Consider the following 14,643-nt stretch of genomic DNA (forward strand, 5'->3'; position numbering starts at 1 on the left):
AGTCTTATTGTAGTAGCCGCACCTTCGTGGTCTATCCATTCTTTTGTTTGTTTTTCCTCAATTTTATCTTCTGTATATATTTTTGTATTGTCCCCTAGCCTTCTCTTCTTTTGTTTCCATCCTCCACTTAGTCTTCATGTTGGATCATATTAAAGAAGTTCTGTATTAAAATCACAAATGAGTTTGATTCCCCATAGTTTAAATTCTAGGGTATTACTAATTAAGAGGTCTCTTGGTTTTTGGTACTGTTTCTCTCCATGTGTGAAACTTGCAAGCTGCTAATTGTGTTAGTACATTCTAAGACAGAGTCTGTTCTCAAAGCAATTCACAGAGAGAGAGACTCAAAGCAATACTCTAACAACAGAAACAGCACCCAGAGACTCCCCACCCTTTTGTTGTATTAACAATTGTGATTAAAATAGAGATAGAGGCTGTATGTGGATGGATGCTTGGTGTGGATAATAACTGAATGATCAGGGAGGTGCCAGCCTAAGAATCCAGTGTCCATCGGCTGAAGAAGGCGTCAAGTGGAAATAACCAGAGGACCCCCGGAGGGCAGACTGGAATCCACCCAACAGCCTCAAGAATGGGAGAACCAAAGAACAAGATAACATCTTGGAGCCATCAGGAATGTGCTATCTGCTGATTGATTCAGCAACAGCATGATGAAGCAATTCCCATAGACTGGCATAGGAAGAAATTCCTATAAAAATAGATTCTAAAAAGTGAGAACTTTGGGGTCTGATTCTGCAAACCAACTTCCAGGAGCATCAGATGAGCATCAGACAAGGCCCTGCTCCCTCCTCATGTCCAGGTCACCTGGCCAGTGGCTTGGCATGAGCAACTCTAAGGCTGGTAACTATGATAACAACCTTGCAGAACCTGTGTGTGTGTGTGTGTTTGTATGAATGAATGAATGTGTGAATAAATATGAGATTGAATGGAATGTTATAACTATAACTAACTGCTTACTATGATTCTTTCTGTATTCACAATAAATGTGGTATTTTGCCTTTTTCCCTTTAATAAGATCCTGCTGGTTTTTATTTTATTGGTATAACATTCACACCCCTTCATTTTGATTATGACAAGGATTTTTCATGCCATTCCAAGCAACACAATAGCCCAGTTTCCCATTCAGGTACCAACATTTTACAGGCTTCTCTCTAGTGGCATTCATTACCATATGAACAGCGGACTGTTGTGGAGAGAATTGCTGTGCGGCCTTATCTGGGTGAAGGAACACAGAATGGCTGGTCATATAGTGATGCTTGATTGCAGATTTACCTCCGGAGAGGTCTCTGTGCACCTTGTAGGAATCGGGTGCGTCTATTAGAAAGGCAGGCACATTTCATGATGCAAACACTGATGGGGAACTGAGGCACATGTGTAGTGACTTGTTCAAGGTTACACAGAGTCTCAAACATAGCCAGGAATTGGACTAGTTGAGGGCAAGGGCCTGTGAAAGAGGTATAAATTAAGGTGTGTGGGCCTTGAACAACACATTGCAGGGGAAGGGGCAATGGGTGGTGTTTTTCTGAAGTGAGGCTCAATTTTCAAAAGTTTTGAAAATACCATTATAGAACTGTGACTTTGGTAGAAAATGAGGTGAGCGTTGTCATGGGGGAGAGGAAGAGGAAGGTATAGAGCAGTGGTTTTCCAACTTCTTTTCTGGCGATCTAGTTGAAGAAAATTGTTGATGCCCATGACCCAGTGGAGCTGGGGATGAGGGGTTTGGGGTGTTGGAGGGGGCTCAGGGCTGATGCAGGGGATTGGGGTGTAGGAGGGGGTCAGGGCTCTGGGCTGGGGATGCAGGCTTTGGGGAGGGGCTAGGGGTGCAGGAAGGTGCTCTGGGTTTGAGTGGGGGGTTGGGGCAGGAGATTGGGGCACGGGGTTGGGGCTCGGGCTCAGCTCTGGTGGCTCCTGGTCAGCAGCGCAGCTGGGGTGCAGAGACAGGCTTCTCGCCTATCCTGGCACCGTGGACCGCACTGCACCTTGAAAGTGGCCTGCAGCAGGTCTGTCTCCTAGGCGGAGGAGCACAAGCAGTTCTGCGTGGCTCTCGCTCACCGGCACTGCCCCCGCCAGTTCCCATTAGCTGGTTTCCATTAGCCAGTTCCCATTCGCCGGTTCCTGGCCAATGGGATTGTGGAGCCAGTCCTCAGGGCGGGGGCAACATGTGGAGGCTTGTGGCCCCCCCGCCTAGGAGCTGGACCTTCTGCTGGCCCCTTCTGGGGCGCAGCGTGGTGTCAGAACAGGTAGGGACTTCTAGTTTTTGCTGGCTGGCCGCCAGGGTCCCTGGGTGCTGAGCAAGGTGACCCAGTGCCTTGCATTCTGCGACCCAGTACTGGGTCGCGACCTGAGCTTTGAAAACCATTATAGAGTGTTGTAGAGTGAGGCATTATGTGCCGCATCTATCAAAATCAATGGAGCGGCACTGGAGAATGTAGATCATTTCCTCTACCTTGGAAGTCATCTTTCATCCAAGGCAGATGTTGATGCAGAAATTCAACATTGCCCTAGCTGTGCCTATGTAGCTTTTTCTTGTTTATGGCACAGGGTTTTTGAAGATCACGACATTCGAACTGACATCAAGTTTCTTGTTTATCAAGCTGTTACTCTCCCAACACTGTTGTGTGGGTCCGAAACCTGGATAACCTATAGACACCACTTGAAAGTTCTTGAGAGGCACCATCAACCCTGCCTTCGTAAGATTCTGAAGATCAAATGGGAAGATAGGTGCACCAATATTAGTGTCCTGGAAGAAGCAAAGATCACCAGTATCGAGGCAATGATCATCTGTCAGCAATTTTGCTGGATTGGTCACGTTGTTTGGATGCCAGACCATTGCCTCCCAAAACAAGTCCTGTTCTCTCAGCTGAAAGAAGGGTACCGTAATGTGGGTGGACAATGGAAGCGTTATAAGGGCTTACTGAAGGACAACCTAAAAAAGTGTAATATTGACATTGACACTTGGGAGACACTTGCCCAGGATTGCTTAAAATGAAGTGAAGTCCTATGTGATGGTCCCCTGCATTTTGAACTTGCTCCCTGACAAGCTGAAGAGGTCAAGAGGCGAAGAAGGAAGGCGAGACTGGCTTCCATTCATGGTCAACAGCCTCCAGCTGAGCCTGAAAACATCTGCCCCCATTGCAATAGAACCTGTGGTTCAAGGATTGGCCTTTATTAGCCACCTGAGGACCCATAACTCCCGTGGAAGTGATCATACTCGGAAACGAGTGATCACCCATCATCATTATCATCAGAGTGTTGCACTATGATGTTAAACTATCACCCAGAAGAGACTGCACTTAATTTGTTGGTGAGGGATGTACGTGTGTATATATAATAAATTCCATATCTTAAGTTCTTTGAGGTAGGGACTATAATTTTCTATATGTCTATACGGCACCTAGCACAATGTGGCCCCAGCCTACTTAGCCTCTAGGCCCTAGTGAATATAAATATTAAAGAATATATTTAGAGAACTTGTAATCGAGGTAGAAGACAATAGCATTGTGCCCTCTGAGAAGCTAGAGGATTTTGAGTTTGTCAGCTCTACAATTATTCCACATAAATCTGGAAAGTAATTCTAGTAAGTGTCCAAGGGGGAATGTAGGTGCATGGTGGAAATGTTTTAACTGTGGCAGTCCTATGTTTAGTAAATCTGTCAAGTTTGTTTCAAATGAGGTTAAATTCAGGAGGAATCTTTTTAATGGAGGTGACTATTGTGAACACTTGTTATGAGGTGGTTAAACTGAAAAGAATGTCCAGTGCCAGGTATTAAATACTTGATAGTAATCTGAAGTATGTGCGTGTGTTTGTGTGTGTGGAGAGGATGAGGTGGCCTGTATTTTAATGCCAGAATACGTAGGCGTTTTGAAAGAGCTTCATCCCTGTAGAAAAATGTTTAAATCTCCTAGTATTGATTTCTCCTATATTAGGATACCCTTTTTAAATGTGAGTTTTAGGAAAGGTTTCTTCAGTCACAAATATGTTGCTTCATGTGGCGTGTCCATAACTTTATTCTCTCCCTCTTGGATACGTTATGGCCTAATCATTACACTAAGGCATTGGAGGTCAGGAAAACTGATTTCTACTTCAAACTCCACTCACGGTCATCTTGTTGCTTCTGTGTCCTCCCATCTTAAATGAGGATAAAAATACATACCTTTATAAAGTACTTGGCACTCAATGGCCCACTTCATGAGAGGATCTCAAAGTATGATGTGGCGAAGACCGGTCTACACTAAAACTTGGCCAGCATAGCAGTGTTAGAGTATGATTTATTTTTGGGAGGGGTGGGGGAATTAGGGAGAGACTTTATGCTGGTCAAAGCTGTAGTGTAGAAACAGTTGTGCTGGCATAAAAATGGTTTTGCCGGTACAGCTTATTTCACTCACCAAGCCTATATAAGCTGCACTGGTAAAAGCACTTTTTAGCTGGCATAGCTGAGTCTACATTAGAAAGGTCTTTGTCACAAAGAGCTTACAATCTAGTATAACACCAGAGACAACAGATGGTTGTTAACAAGCAGGGGAGTACAAGGAAACAATGAGACAATATTGGTCATGATAGGCAGCGGTCTCAGCACATCTGTGGCCCAACTGTAAAGTTTTTTTTTATAGGCATCACTGAAAACAAGACATTTGGGAGGGATTTAAAGGTGGATAATGAGGTAGCTTTGGGGGTGATTATGGGGAGCTCGTCCCAAGTAGGAGGGGTAGCATGGGAAAAAGCATTCATATTGGTGCACACAAAATTCATTCCGCACATGGACGTTAAAAATTAGAGGGAACACTGCTGACAGCTATACATGTATGAGGAGATATCAGAGACAGGTTGAGATATCTAGTGTAGAGAGGTAGATCTGTGAGTCATCAGCATAGAGATAGTGGCTGAATTTTTGTTTGGGTTTGAAATTACTGAGAGATAAAGTATAAAGGGAGAAGAAAAGGGGACCAAGGACATAGACATAGAAAGGTAAATGAGAAGGATCCTCCGAAAGATACCTTGAGACTCTCTGCCCCAATTTTTCAGAAGTTCTGATCACTCACTGTGACCCAAGGTCCTCTTGATGCCACCTGGCATTCTTTTGATCTGGTATTTACATACTAGCTCACTAAAAAGTGTAGTGTTAAGGTCTCTTCTGAAAGCCTGTATCACACTGATCATCACAATCTTTGTGAAATGTATGTGCAGATTATATGTAAGGAAATATGTGTATATATATTGGAGATTATATTCTTAAAGCTTTGAAGTTAAAGCCAGGTCACCCAGAGATGACATGCCTTAAAATGGGTTCCACCAGATCAGATGTGGGAGACTCTTATCTCTTGGCTAACCATTGTGCATTGTGTGTCTTACAATGGAAGTCTATCTGCATACTGGTCAAATCTTAAGGAGGAGATTGCAGAGACTTCAGAAGAAGAAATTAACAGGAAGAGGTAAACAGTATGGGTGGGGCAGAGAGGGGAACCCTGTTTACAGGTGAAGAACAAAGGACAGATCTTGATATAGCTAGGTTGCAGAAAGATGCCCTTGCATCCTTCATCTGGACAGACAAGCTGCCGGTGGGCTTGGTCTCCTGAAAGAAGGGTCTCAGCCTTTCTGGTTGAAAAACACTGAGAAGGACTTGGAGTAAGCAGGACCTTATTAGACAAGAGAGCATCTTGTAGTTGAATTAAGAGTACATGTTATGATTTTATTTTATATGTAACTCTTAGCAAACAGAACTACTTGAAACAATCATTTGAATCTTGTTCTTTGTTAAATAAACTTATACTGTACTTGCTTTCTCTATAAACAAATCTAAGTGCTATGTGTTAAGTGGAGCAGTGATCTGGAGTGGAGCATAACTGTTAAGCTGTGGTGTACTGTTTCTTGGGAGCAAGGATCTGGTTGTCCTGTGAAAAAAGAAAAGGAGTACTTGTGGCACCTTAGAGACTGTAGCTCACAAAAGCTTATGCTCAAATAAATTTGTTAGTCTCTAAGGTGCCACAAGTACTCCTTTTCTTTTTGCGAATACAGACTAACACAGCTGCTACTCTGAAAGTAGTCCTGTGAGTTTCTGATGGATAATTGGCTGGGCATCCAAGGGGGACTCGGGGGTTGGAGTGAATCTACTGCTAGCCAGCAAAGGGACGGTATAGTCGGCATAGTCTGAGAAGGGAGGGCTTGTGTTGCCTTTGGCTGGTGGAGTCAGGAGCTGACCCCGGCAGGTACAGACGAGGTTTCCTCATGCTAAGGGCAGGTGGTAGTGAGGTGCCTCATAACTCTGGGTACCATTGGGAAGCATCACAGTCACAGCTGCAGAAGTCAGTGGGAGCTGTGCTTGAGCATATTAAAGAGACATCTAATAATAAGTATTCTGAAATATCAGGTCCTAGGCATCTCAAATTGAGCACCAAAATTAGTGGATACTTTTCACCTCTGTGCCTCAGTTGGCCATTGTAAAATGGGACTAATTCCATCCCCTCACTTCACCGAAAAACAGTTAATGTTTGTGAAGCATCCAGATACTGTGGTGATGAGTGCCATAGATAAGTATATGGGGAAATCCATAATTGTCTTCAGAGCAGGGTTTGACTAGTATGCAGAAGAAAAGGCCTGGACCATACACTGAATAATGAGAATCAGACAAAATATTGAGTAGCTTCTTATTAACTGAGCACCATTCTGTGGTGCATTTGCTCCTGGGTCCATGAGGTGATGGGGCCCAACCAGCAGAGACCACTCCACCTATAGGCAGACTAGTGGCCCACCTAGCCAAGCTGCTGGAGGGGGCTCCTGCCCCTTCCTCAAGGGCTCCGAGGAGCAGGAAGCGATCCCCAGATGGGCTGCTGGGGAAGCACTCCCCCGACCCCTCTGTAGCTACTTCTTGCCCCTGCCCCCCCAGTGCAAATAAGATTGTGACTGAGCGGCTCGGGGCTGCTCCTGATGGCACTGCCAGGGCTTCAGCCCACACCTGCCGCTCCAGCCCCCATGGCCTTGCTGCCTGGAAAGCCTCCTGCTGCCACTTTAGATTCACTGTGCGACCACTGCATCAGCAGTGAGGAGCTCACCCAGAAAGGTGCAGGGGGCGAACTGAGAGTTGGGGTGAGTTGCTGGAGGCTAAGCAGAGTATGGGGGCTGGGTGTGTGTGGACAGTGGGATGTGCGCTGGGTTGTGAGGAATATGGGGAGCCGTGTGGGGAATTCAGGCTGGGGTGCGGAGTGTGAGGACTTGAGTGGCAGGTATCCAACTCCCATTGTGGTTGATCTGAGTGGCAGCAGGGGAAGGGTTGCAGGGAGCAGGACCCCTGCCCCAGGGGGTAGAGGGTGAGGAGGCGGCTGGGGGAGGGATGCAGGGGGTGTTTGGGGACCCAGGTACCCACCCTGAAGAATGAGGAGGCTGGGAGAAGGGGCCCCTCACCTGTTCTTGCACCAGGGCACTCTGTGGCCTTGTTATGCTACTGGCACCATCCATCCTGTGGACTGAATGAGGTAGGGGTCCTGGAGAACAAATAGTATGTGATCATTTTATTAAAGACTGTATCACAATGCGTTCGCGTGGGGGACAGAATTAAGGTTGTATAGATAACCTAAATTCTGACGCTTCTGAACTGTTGAGTGCGACTTTGGCAATCTTAAGATCTAGATCTTAATAATCTATAGTTATTTTAGTGTATTTTTGTGTGTGTAGTTTAATATGTAAGTCTGCTTAACGCAGTATTCTTGTCAATAGTTGTGGGTATTGAAACAAGCAATTATCCTGCAAATGGTAAGATTAAAAAACACAAGCTATAGTTGGCACACAGTTAGAGTAGACTGCATTCCTGTGAACAGGTACTGCTCACAGAAATGGGGCAGGCTGGAATGACTTATGTTTTATCCAACAAACCAACACAAACAGAGCTACCAAGTTTTTTGCAGCTCCCCGTGAAATTTTATGCAAGTTTGCACATATGCAACTTGCCTCTTTATATTTGCAGATTTGTATATGACCATGAACTTCAGCTTAAGGTTAATACATCCTTCTCCAAGCAGTGGCAGTATAGGATAGGGATTTTCACAAAATTTGGTAGCTGTACGAGGTTGAGAGGGTGCTGAAGTGTGTCTGTGGGATAGATGGGTGCTATATAAGGTGTGTCTGGGAGGAGGGAAATTGAGACAGTTGAATTTGTGGGATTATGTAAGAGAAGATGGTGGTAGGTGTGGGAGGCCTTGTGGGAGTTTGGGGGTATCTGGGGGCAGCTGTGTACAGTGGAAGCTGGGACCTGTAGGGCAGAGAGCTTTGGACCAGTATCAGGGCTCCCTGTTATCTGTCTTGACTTCTGCTTTCCCAACTCGAATCCAGTAGGGGAAGTAGCAAGACAGGCTGCTTTAGCTGCCTTCTCAGCAGGGAGCCACAATTGTCTCTGGGGGCAGTGAGCCTTCATTTCAGACAATTTCTGCAGCCCTGGTGAATGGGTAACATTCGGTCTTTACTGCAGGAATGTGTGAGGATCAGCCTGGATGCATGTCACATGAGATGCATGAAGCAAAGTGAATAAGGAAGTGTTATTTACTCCTTCACAGAACACAAGAACCAGGGGTCACCCAATGAAATTAATAGGCAGCCAGTTTAAAACATAAGGAAGTATTTCTTCACACAACACACAGTGAAGCTGTGGAACTTGTTTCCAGGGGATGTTGTGAAGGCCAAAACTATAACGTAGTTAAAAAAGGAATTAGATAAGTTTATAGAGGATAGGTCCATCAATGGCTATTAGCCAAGATGGTCAGGGATGCAACCCCATGCTCTGGGTGTCCCTAGCCTCTGAATAAGCTGTGCTTGGACAACAGGGGGTGAATCATTCAATGATTACCTGTTCTGTCATTACCTCCAAAGCACCTGGCCACTGTTGGAAAACAGGATACTGGACTAAATGGACCATTGGTCTGACCCAGGCTGGCCTTTCTTCTGTTCTTATGCTTGATCAGCCAGCACATCTCATAACTGCTGGTTATAATTTTAGGCTTACCAACCTTGAAACTTTAACTCCTATCAATTCATATTTTTCAGGGAGAAATGTTCTTTGAAAACATTAGGGGAATTTATCTTGGTGAGAAATTATTCACTTTAATGTACTTCATGTCTTATGATCTCTGTTCTGAGAAACTTTTAACCATTTTATTTATAGACTAAATTTTATAACCCATTTTTCCATTTAGGTTTTTAATTGAAAACAAAAGTGTGCATTTCATTTATGGAGTGTTCTTTGTTTTCAGAAACAAGATACTGGTCAGGTTTTGTTGGATATGGCCTACAACCACTTGGGTGTGACAGAGAAGGAATATTTTGGTTTACAACAAAGTGAAGAGTCAGTAGATTCCCCTGTAAGTATAGTGTTAAATTTTAAGAAATATATTTTAAAAGTTATTTTTGAGAAATTCATCTAATTTTTCATTTCACAGCGATGGCTCGAATCAAGCAAACCTGTTAGAAAACAGCTTAAAGGTAAGATACTTTACATAAAAATCTAACTTTTTCTGGCCTGAATTCCTCTTCTACGTACTTCGTTGATTAGAAAAAACATAATTCTCAACTTCACTTTTGGGCATAAACAGTAGACTTTTTGGCAAAACTTCCCACAGTTCTTACTACTGGTTAAGCTTCAGTAGTGGTAGCTGCTCCAGTGTAGATTAGGTACTGTAGGTCACCAACATTGCTATCGCTCTGTCCTCTCACCCTGGTCTGAGCAAAGTTAGACAACACAGTAGTGAAAATAGTAGCTGTCTGGTGACCACTGTACATTACTGTTCCCACTGATGTCAGCAATAGAGGGGAGGGATTTTAGACAAAAAGCTTTTTAAGTAGTTGATGGGGAAAGAGTGTAATGGTTTCAAATATGGTTTTTAAACCATTTCAGGTAAAGCTCTTAGTCTGGCCAGAGTGGAGCAAAATTAGTCTATAGTGTTTCAACTCAGTCTTTTTAAAAAAAAAAAAAGTACAGGGCATAATTGTTTTTAGCATGAACCATTTATAAACAACTTCTGGTAACAATTTTTTTCTCAATGCAGATGTATCCAAAGCTACATAATCACTAGTGAAATTGAAACACAAATTCTGTTTTTGATCTCTTGATTCTAGCTCATTTTGTAGCTTGTGTGTGATTTTAAATAAGGTTAAAAGTTAGTTATGCATAATGATTGTTAAAGCTTTGTTACTGTTTATTTTTCACAAGAGGAAATGTAGAGGATTCTCTAAATTTTCCTGTTATAACATTCCTGCTTGTCTTATGAGATACTTGGATCAGGTGTATTTTCCTCTTTAAGACTTTCCTCTTTTAATACTAGAAGGAATGGAATATACTTTTTTCCAACACAAATTGCTGTGTTAAAAATGGCACTGTTAAAAATATAAAAGAAGGTAACTGAATAGACCATGCTGATGACTGCTTCATGAACAAGATTGTTCTTCAGAGAAGGATATATGTGTGTGTTCTTGCTCTGAAAGTAGCAAAAGACCTAACAATATAATGGGAGTGCGGGAATAGTGAATAGATATATTTCATAATTTCTTCCCATGTCAAAAAAAGAAAGTAAACCAGACTTGTCATATTATGTGGTTATTTTCTGTTGTTGTTTTTCTATAAATTTTACAGAAATAAACCAAAAATAGAAATATTGATTTTCTTTTGTAAAACATTGTAGGAGGTTTTCCCTGCACCATCCATTTTCGAGTAAGATTTTTTATACCCGATCCCAACACACTGCAGCAAGAACAAACCAGGTAACTTTATTTTCAAAATGTACATCCATCAACTAAGAATTCGTAATATTCTTTTTTTATTTTCTGTTAGAGTGCAATTTATTCTCTGATTATTCTGAAATATTTTTAATATAAAAGGTGTGGGGATTTGCTATTTAAGTAAAATGTTTAGTATTGATATAGTGTTATAGGTGTGTGTGATGCTATACAACCGGTTATAGGGCACAGACTGAATAGTTCCTGCCACATAGAGCTTACTTTCAGAAGGTACAGGGATATAGTTTAATGTGACACTGGGTGTCACAATTAAAGGGTGAATTGCATCTCTGACCCTGCCTGGTCTTTCGGAGTATATCCTGAGTGTTGACCTCTGGCCTCAAACTGTCACTTCTGTCTTGAGGTGGTATCATATGATTCTCCTATGCTCAGAGTGGGCCCTGGGTTGCAGTTCCCTGTGTATCGCCCGTGACTTACCTCAGCAGGTCAATGATCAATGGCTCCGTGTCTAGTTGGCAGCCGGTATCAAGCGGAGTGCCCCAAGGATCTGTCCTGGGGCTGGTTTTGTTCAATATCTTCATTAATGATCTGGAGGATGGCATGGACTGCACCCTGAGCAAGTGTGCCGATGACACTAAACTGGGAGGAGTGGTAGATGCACTGGAGGGTAGAGATAGGATACAGAGGGACCTAGACAAATTAGAGGATTGGACCAAAAGAAATCTGATGAGGTTCAACAAGGACAAGTGCAGAGTCCTGCACTTAGGACAGAAGAATCCCATGCACTGCTACAAACTAGGGAGTGAATGGCTAGGCAGCAGTTCTGCAGAAAAGGACCGAGGGGTTACAGTGGACGAGAAGCTGGATATGAGTCAACAGTATGCCCTTGTTGCCAAGAAGGCTAACGGCATTTTGGGCTGTATAAGAAGGGGCATAGCCAGCAGATCGAGGGACGTGATTGTTCCCCTCTATTCGACATTGGTGAGGCCTCATCTGGAGTACTGTGTCCAGTTTTGGGCCCCACACTACAAGAAGGATGTGAAAAAATTGGAAAGCGTCCAGCGGAGGGCAACAAAAATGATTAGGGGAGTGGAACATATGACTTACGAGGAGAGGCTGAGGGAACTGGGGATGTTTAGTCTTCAGAAGAGAAGAATGGGGGGGATTTGATAGCTGCTTTCAACTACCTGAAAGGGGGTTCCAAAGAGGATGGCTCTACACTGTTCTCAATGGTAGCAGATGACAGAATGAGGAGTAATGGTCTCAAGTTGCAATGGGGGAGGTTTAGGTTGGATGTTAGGAAAAATTTTTTTACTAGGAGGGTGGTGAAGCACTGGAATGCGTTACCTAGGGAGGTGGTGGAATCTCCTTCCTTTGAGGTTTTTAAGACCAAGCTTGAGAAAACCCTGGCTGGGATGATTTAGTTGGGGATTGGTCCTGCTTTGAGCAAGGGGTTGGACTAGCTGACCTCCTGAGATCCCTTCCAACCCTTATATTCTATGATTCTATGACTGTAGTATGACTAACTCCCTGTAGACTTTTCCACTGAGCCTCTCTCTGGGTATGTCTATACAGCAGCTGGGAGGTATAATTCCCAGCTTGGGAAGACAGACATGTTCTAGCTCTGTTGGAGCTAACATGCTAAAAAGAGGAGAATAGCCACAGCAGCTCAGGCTAGCTTTCTGAATACAGTCCTGTCTGAGGTACATATTTGGGCAGCTTACCCAAGCCACCATATACATGTTGCTATTTTTAGTGTATTCCTGAACTGGGAATTTCATCTTCCAACTACTGTCAACTTTTCTCCCTGTCAAAGCTTACTAACTGCTCACTGGTCAGCCTCTGGCAACTCTGCGCTTTCGTAGGAATTGAGCCACTTTTTAAAACACTGTTTATAACTCTTCGATCTGGTAACTCCTAGCTTTGGCAGAACAAGGTTTGCAGCTGGTTATAGTCAAGAGACAGGATCCTTGAACCTAACAGCTTACCGCATTCTTCAAGTGTGTGCTTGGGTGTTCTTATGTGGGAAGCCCCCATATCACCTTCAGACAGACTCCATTGATTTTGAGCACTGTCGATGTAAAATAAACATGCTGTCACCCCTAGTACAAGTTAGGTCAATAAAGTCATGCAGGAAATTCTAATAATCAAATATACAATAACTTCCCCTCACTGATCCAGTCTCATACCATGTTTGTAAAATTGTGACATCTCTGTATTCATAACTTGATTACATATCAGCTCTATGTGTGTCACACAAGGAAGGTGCAACATGCAGTGTGAGGAGTGTTGATATGAAAAACATGAATCATGCTGGCCTTTAGCGTACAAAAAAATCATATGGCCTTTCATTATCAAAACAGCCTGTTTCATAAGGTAATTTATTGTACTTCTAAGGGACCATATATGACTTGTGATACAAGTTCAACAAGACTTTTGTAACTGCGGTGTTCTGTTATCTTAAGAAAGCATCTTACTAGAAATCAAGGAATGGGAAAGGGCTGCACATCCAAAAATCAAATACACAATTTAAAATAGGGTATAGATTTGCCTGAAACAAATAACTCTCCTCCAAAAATGAGACATGTTCAACTAATGAATTGCTGTTGCATGCATCACTGACTCAGGTCCCCACACTTAACTGAACACAAGTACTGTATGCTTGTTACAAACAAAGGGCCTATTTCTGAATACACTGTCATGGAAGATAGAGATTTCCGCAATGGAGTGCTTGCAGGATATGCTTTCTCCTGGTGCTTGTTTACATGGAAAGTTAGAGCTTAGCAAGCCAGGATGTGATTTTATAGTGCACCAGTTTGCTGTTCACTAACTCAGTGGTTCACAACCAGGGGTACACAGCTTTTTTAGGGTATCCATGAGCCCTGAGCTTCCCCCTGCCCTGCAGACCTAAAGCCAGGAGCCCCCTTGTCCTGCGGGACAGAAGCCTGGAGCCCCAAGCCTCACCCCTTGCCCCACAGGGCAGAAGCCCCAGCGCCCCTGCCTACCCCCTCTCCGCCCCCGGCGGCTGGAGTCCTAAGTCCTGCTGTGTCTGAAGCATAGAGACCCAGCCTCCCCTGCCAGGCCCTGGAATTTTTATAGCACATTGGGGGGGCTCAGAAAGAAAAACCTTGAGAACCCCTGCACTAACTGGCCCCAGGGATTCTGCCACTGCACACTAAAAACCTGTAGTTAAAGCAGTAAATGCTTCCAGGAAGTATGCATTCAAGCCATTCTTTCTCTTTCAACTAAATATAATAATTTTTAAAAATAAAGGTTGCACAATGAAGTTTTTGCATCTCCTGACTATTACTTTAGAGGTTCTACAGCAACATTGATTTGGCCAGTTTGAACACATGCAGTAGTTTATTTTTTCCTCATTATAGGGGGAGCTAGTAGCAACCTCCCTCTTGTCCCCGCCTCCACCATTGTTAAGTTGCTTAATACTTTTCATTATAAAAGATGCTTATAACATTTTCTGAAAAGCTCTAACACCTCTATTGTTTGCAGCAGACCTTTGAAATTCAAGAGGGGGAAGCCCTCTGGTCAGAGAAGTTCCTTTTTTGACCCATTACATTCCTTTCTGGTTTTGTGCATATGCATTTTAATACAATCTTGAATTAAATTATCACATACTATTTTGTAGTCTGAGATCTTTGCCTCATTCAATGTACAGGATGCATATACAAAGAGATAAAATTAAGGTTGCATGGGCAACCATAAATCAGGCATTTCAAATGCATGATATTGTAATAAGAAAAGGAGTACTTGTGGCACCTTAGAGACTAACCAATTTATTTGAGCATGAGCTTTCGTGAGCTGTAGTACTCATTTTCTTTTTGCAGATACAGACTAACACGGCTGTGACTCTGAAACCTGATATTGTAATATAAACATTAGTTTAACTTATTTTTGCAT

The 14,643-nt window shown here is 43.2% G+C and overlaps 1 protein-coding gene across 4 annotated transcripts in view; it reads left to right on the forward strand.

The window, feature by feature from the left end:
* PTPN3 (protein tyrosine phosphatase non-receptor type 3) overlaps window positions 1-14,643 on the forward strand; it is a 268,650-nt gene that overhangs the window by 74,505 nt on the left and 179,502 nt on the right. For all 4 annotated transcript variants that reach the window (XM_048839333.2, XM_075125561.1, XM_048839334.2 and 1 more), the window contains exons 3-5: window positions 9,249-9,356; window positions 9,435-9,477; window positions 10,674-10,752. In XM_048839333.2, coding sequence (XP_048695290.1) covers window positions 9,249-9,356; window positions 9,435-9,477; window positions 10,674-10,752 — 230 coding nt within the window. The remainder of the gene's footprint in view (window positions 1-9,248; window positions 9,357-9,434; window positions 9,478-10,673; window positions 10,753-14,643) is intronic.

This window comes from Caretta caretta, chromosome 2, assembly GCF_965140235.1.
Source record: "Caretta caretta isolate rCarCar2 chromosome 2, rCarCar1.hap1, whole genome shotgun sequence".
Lineage (NCBI taxonomy): Eukaryota > Metazoa > Chordata > Testudines > Cheloniidae > Caretta > Caretta caretta.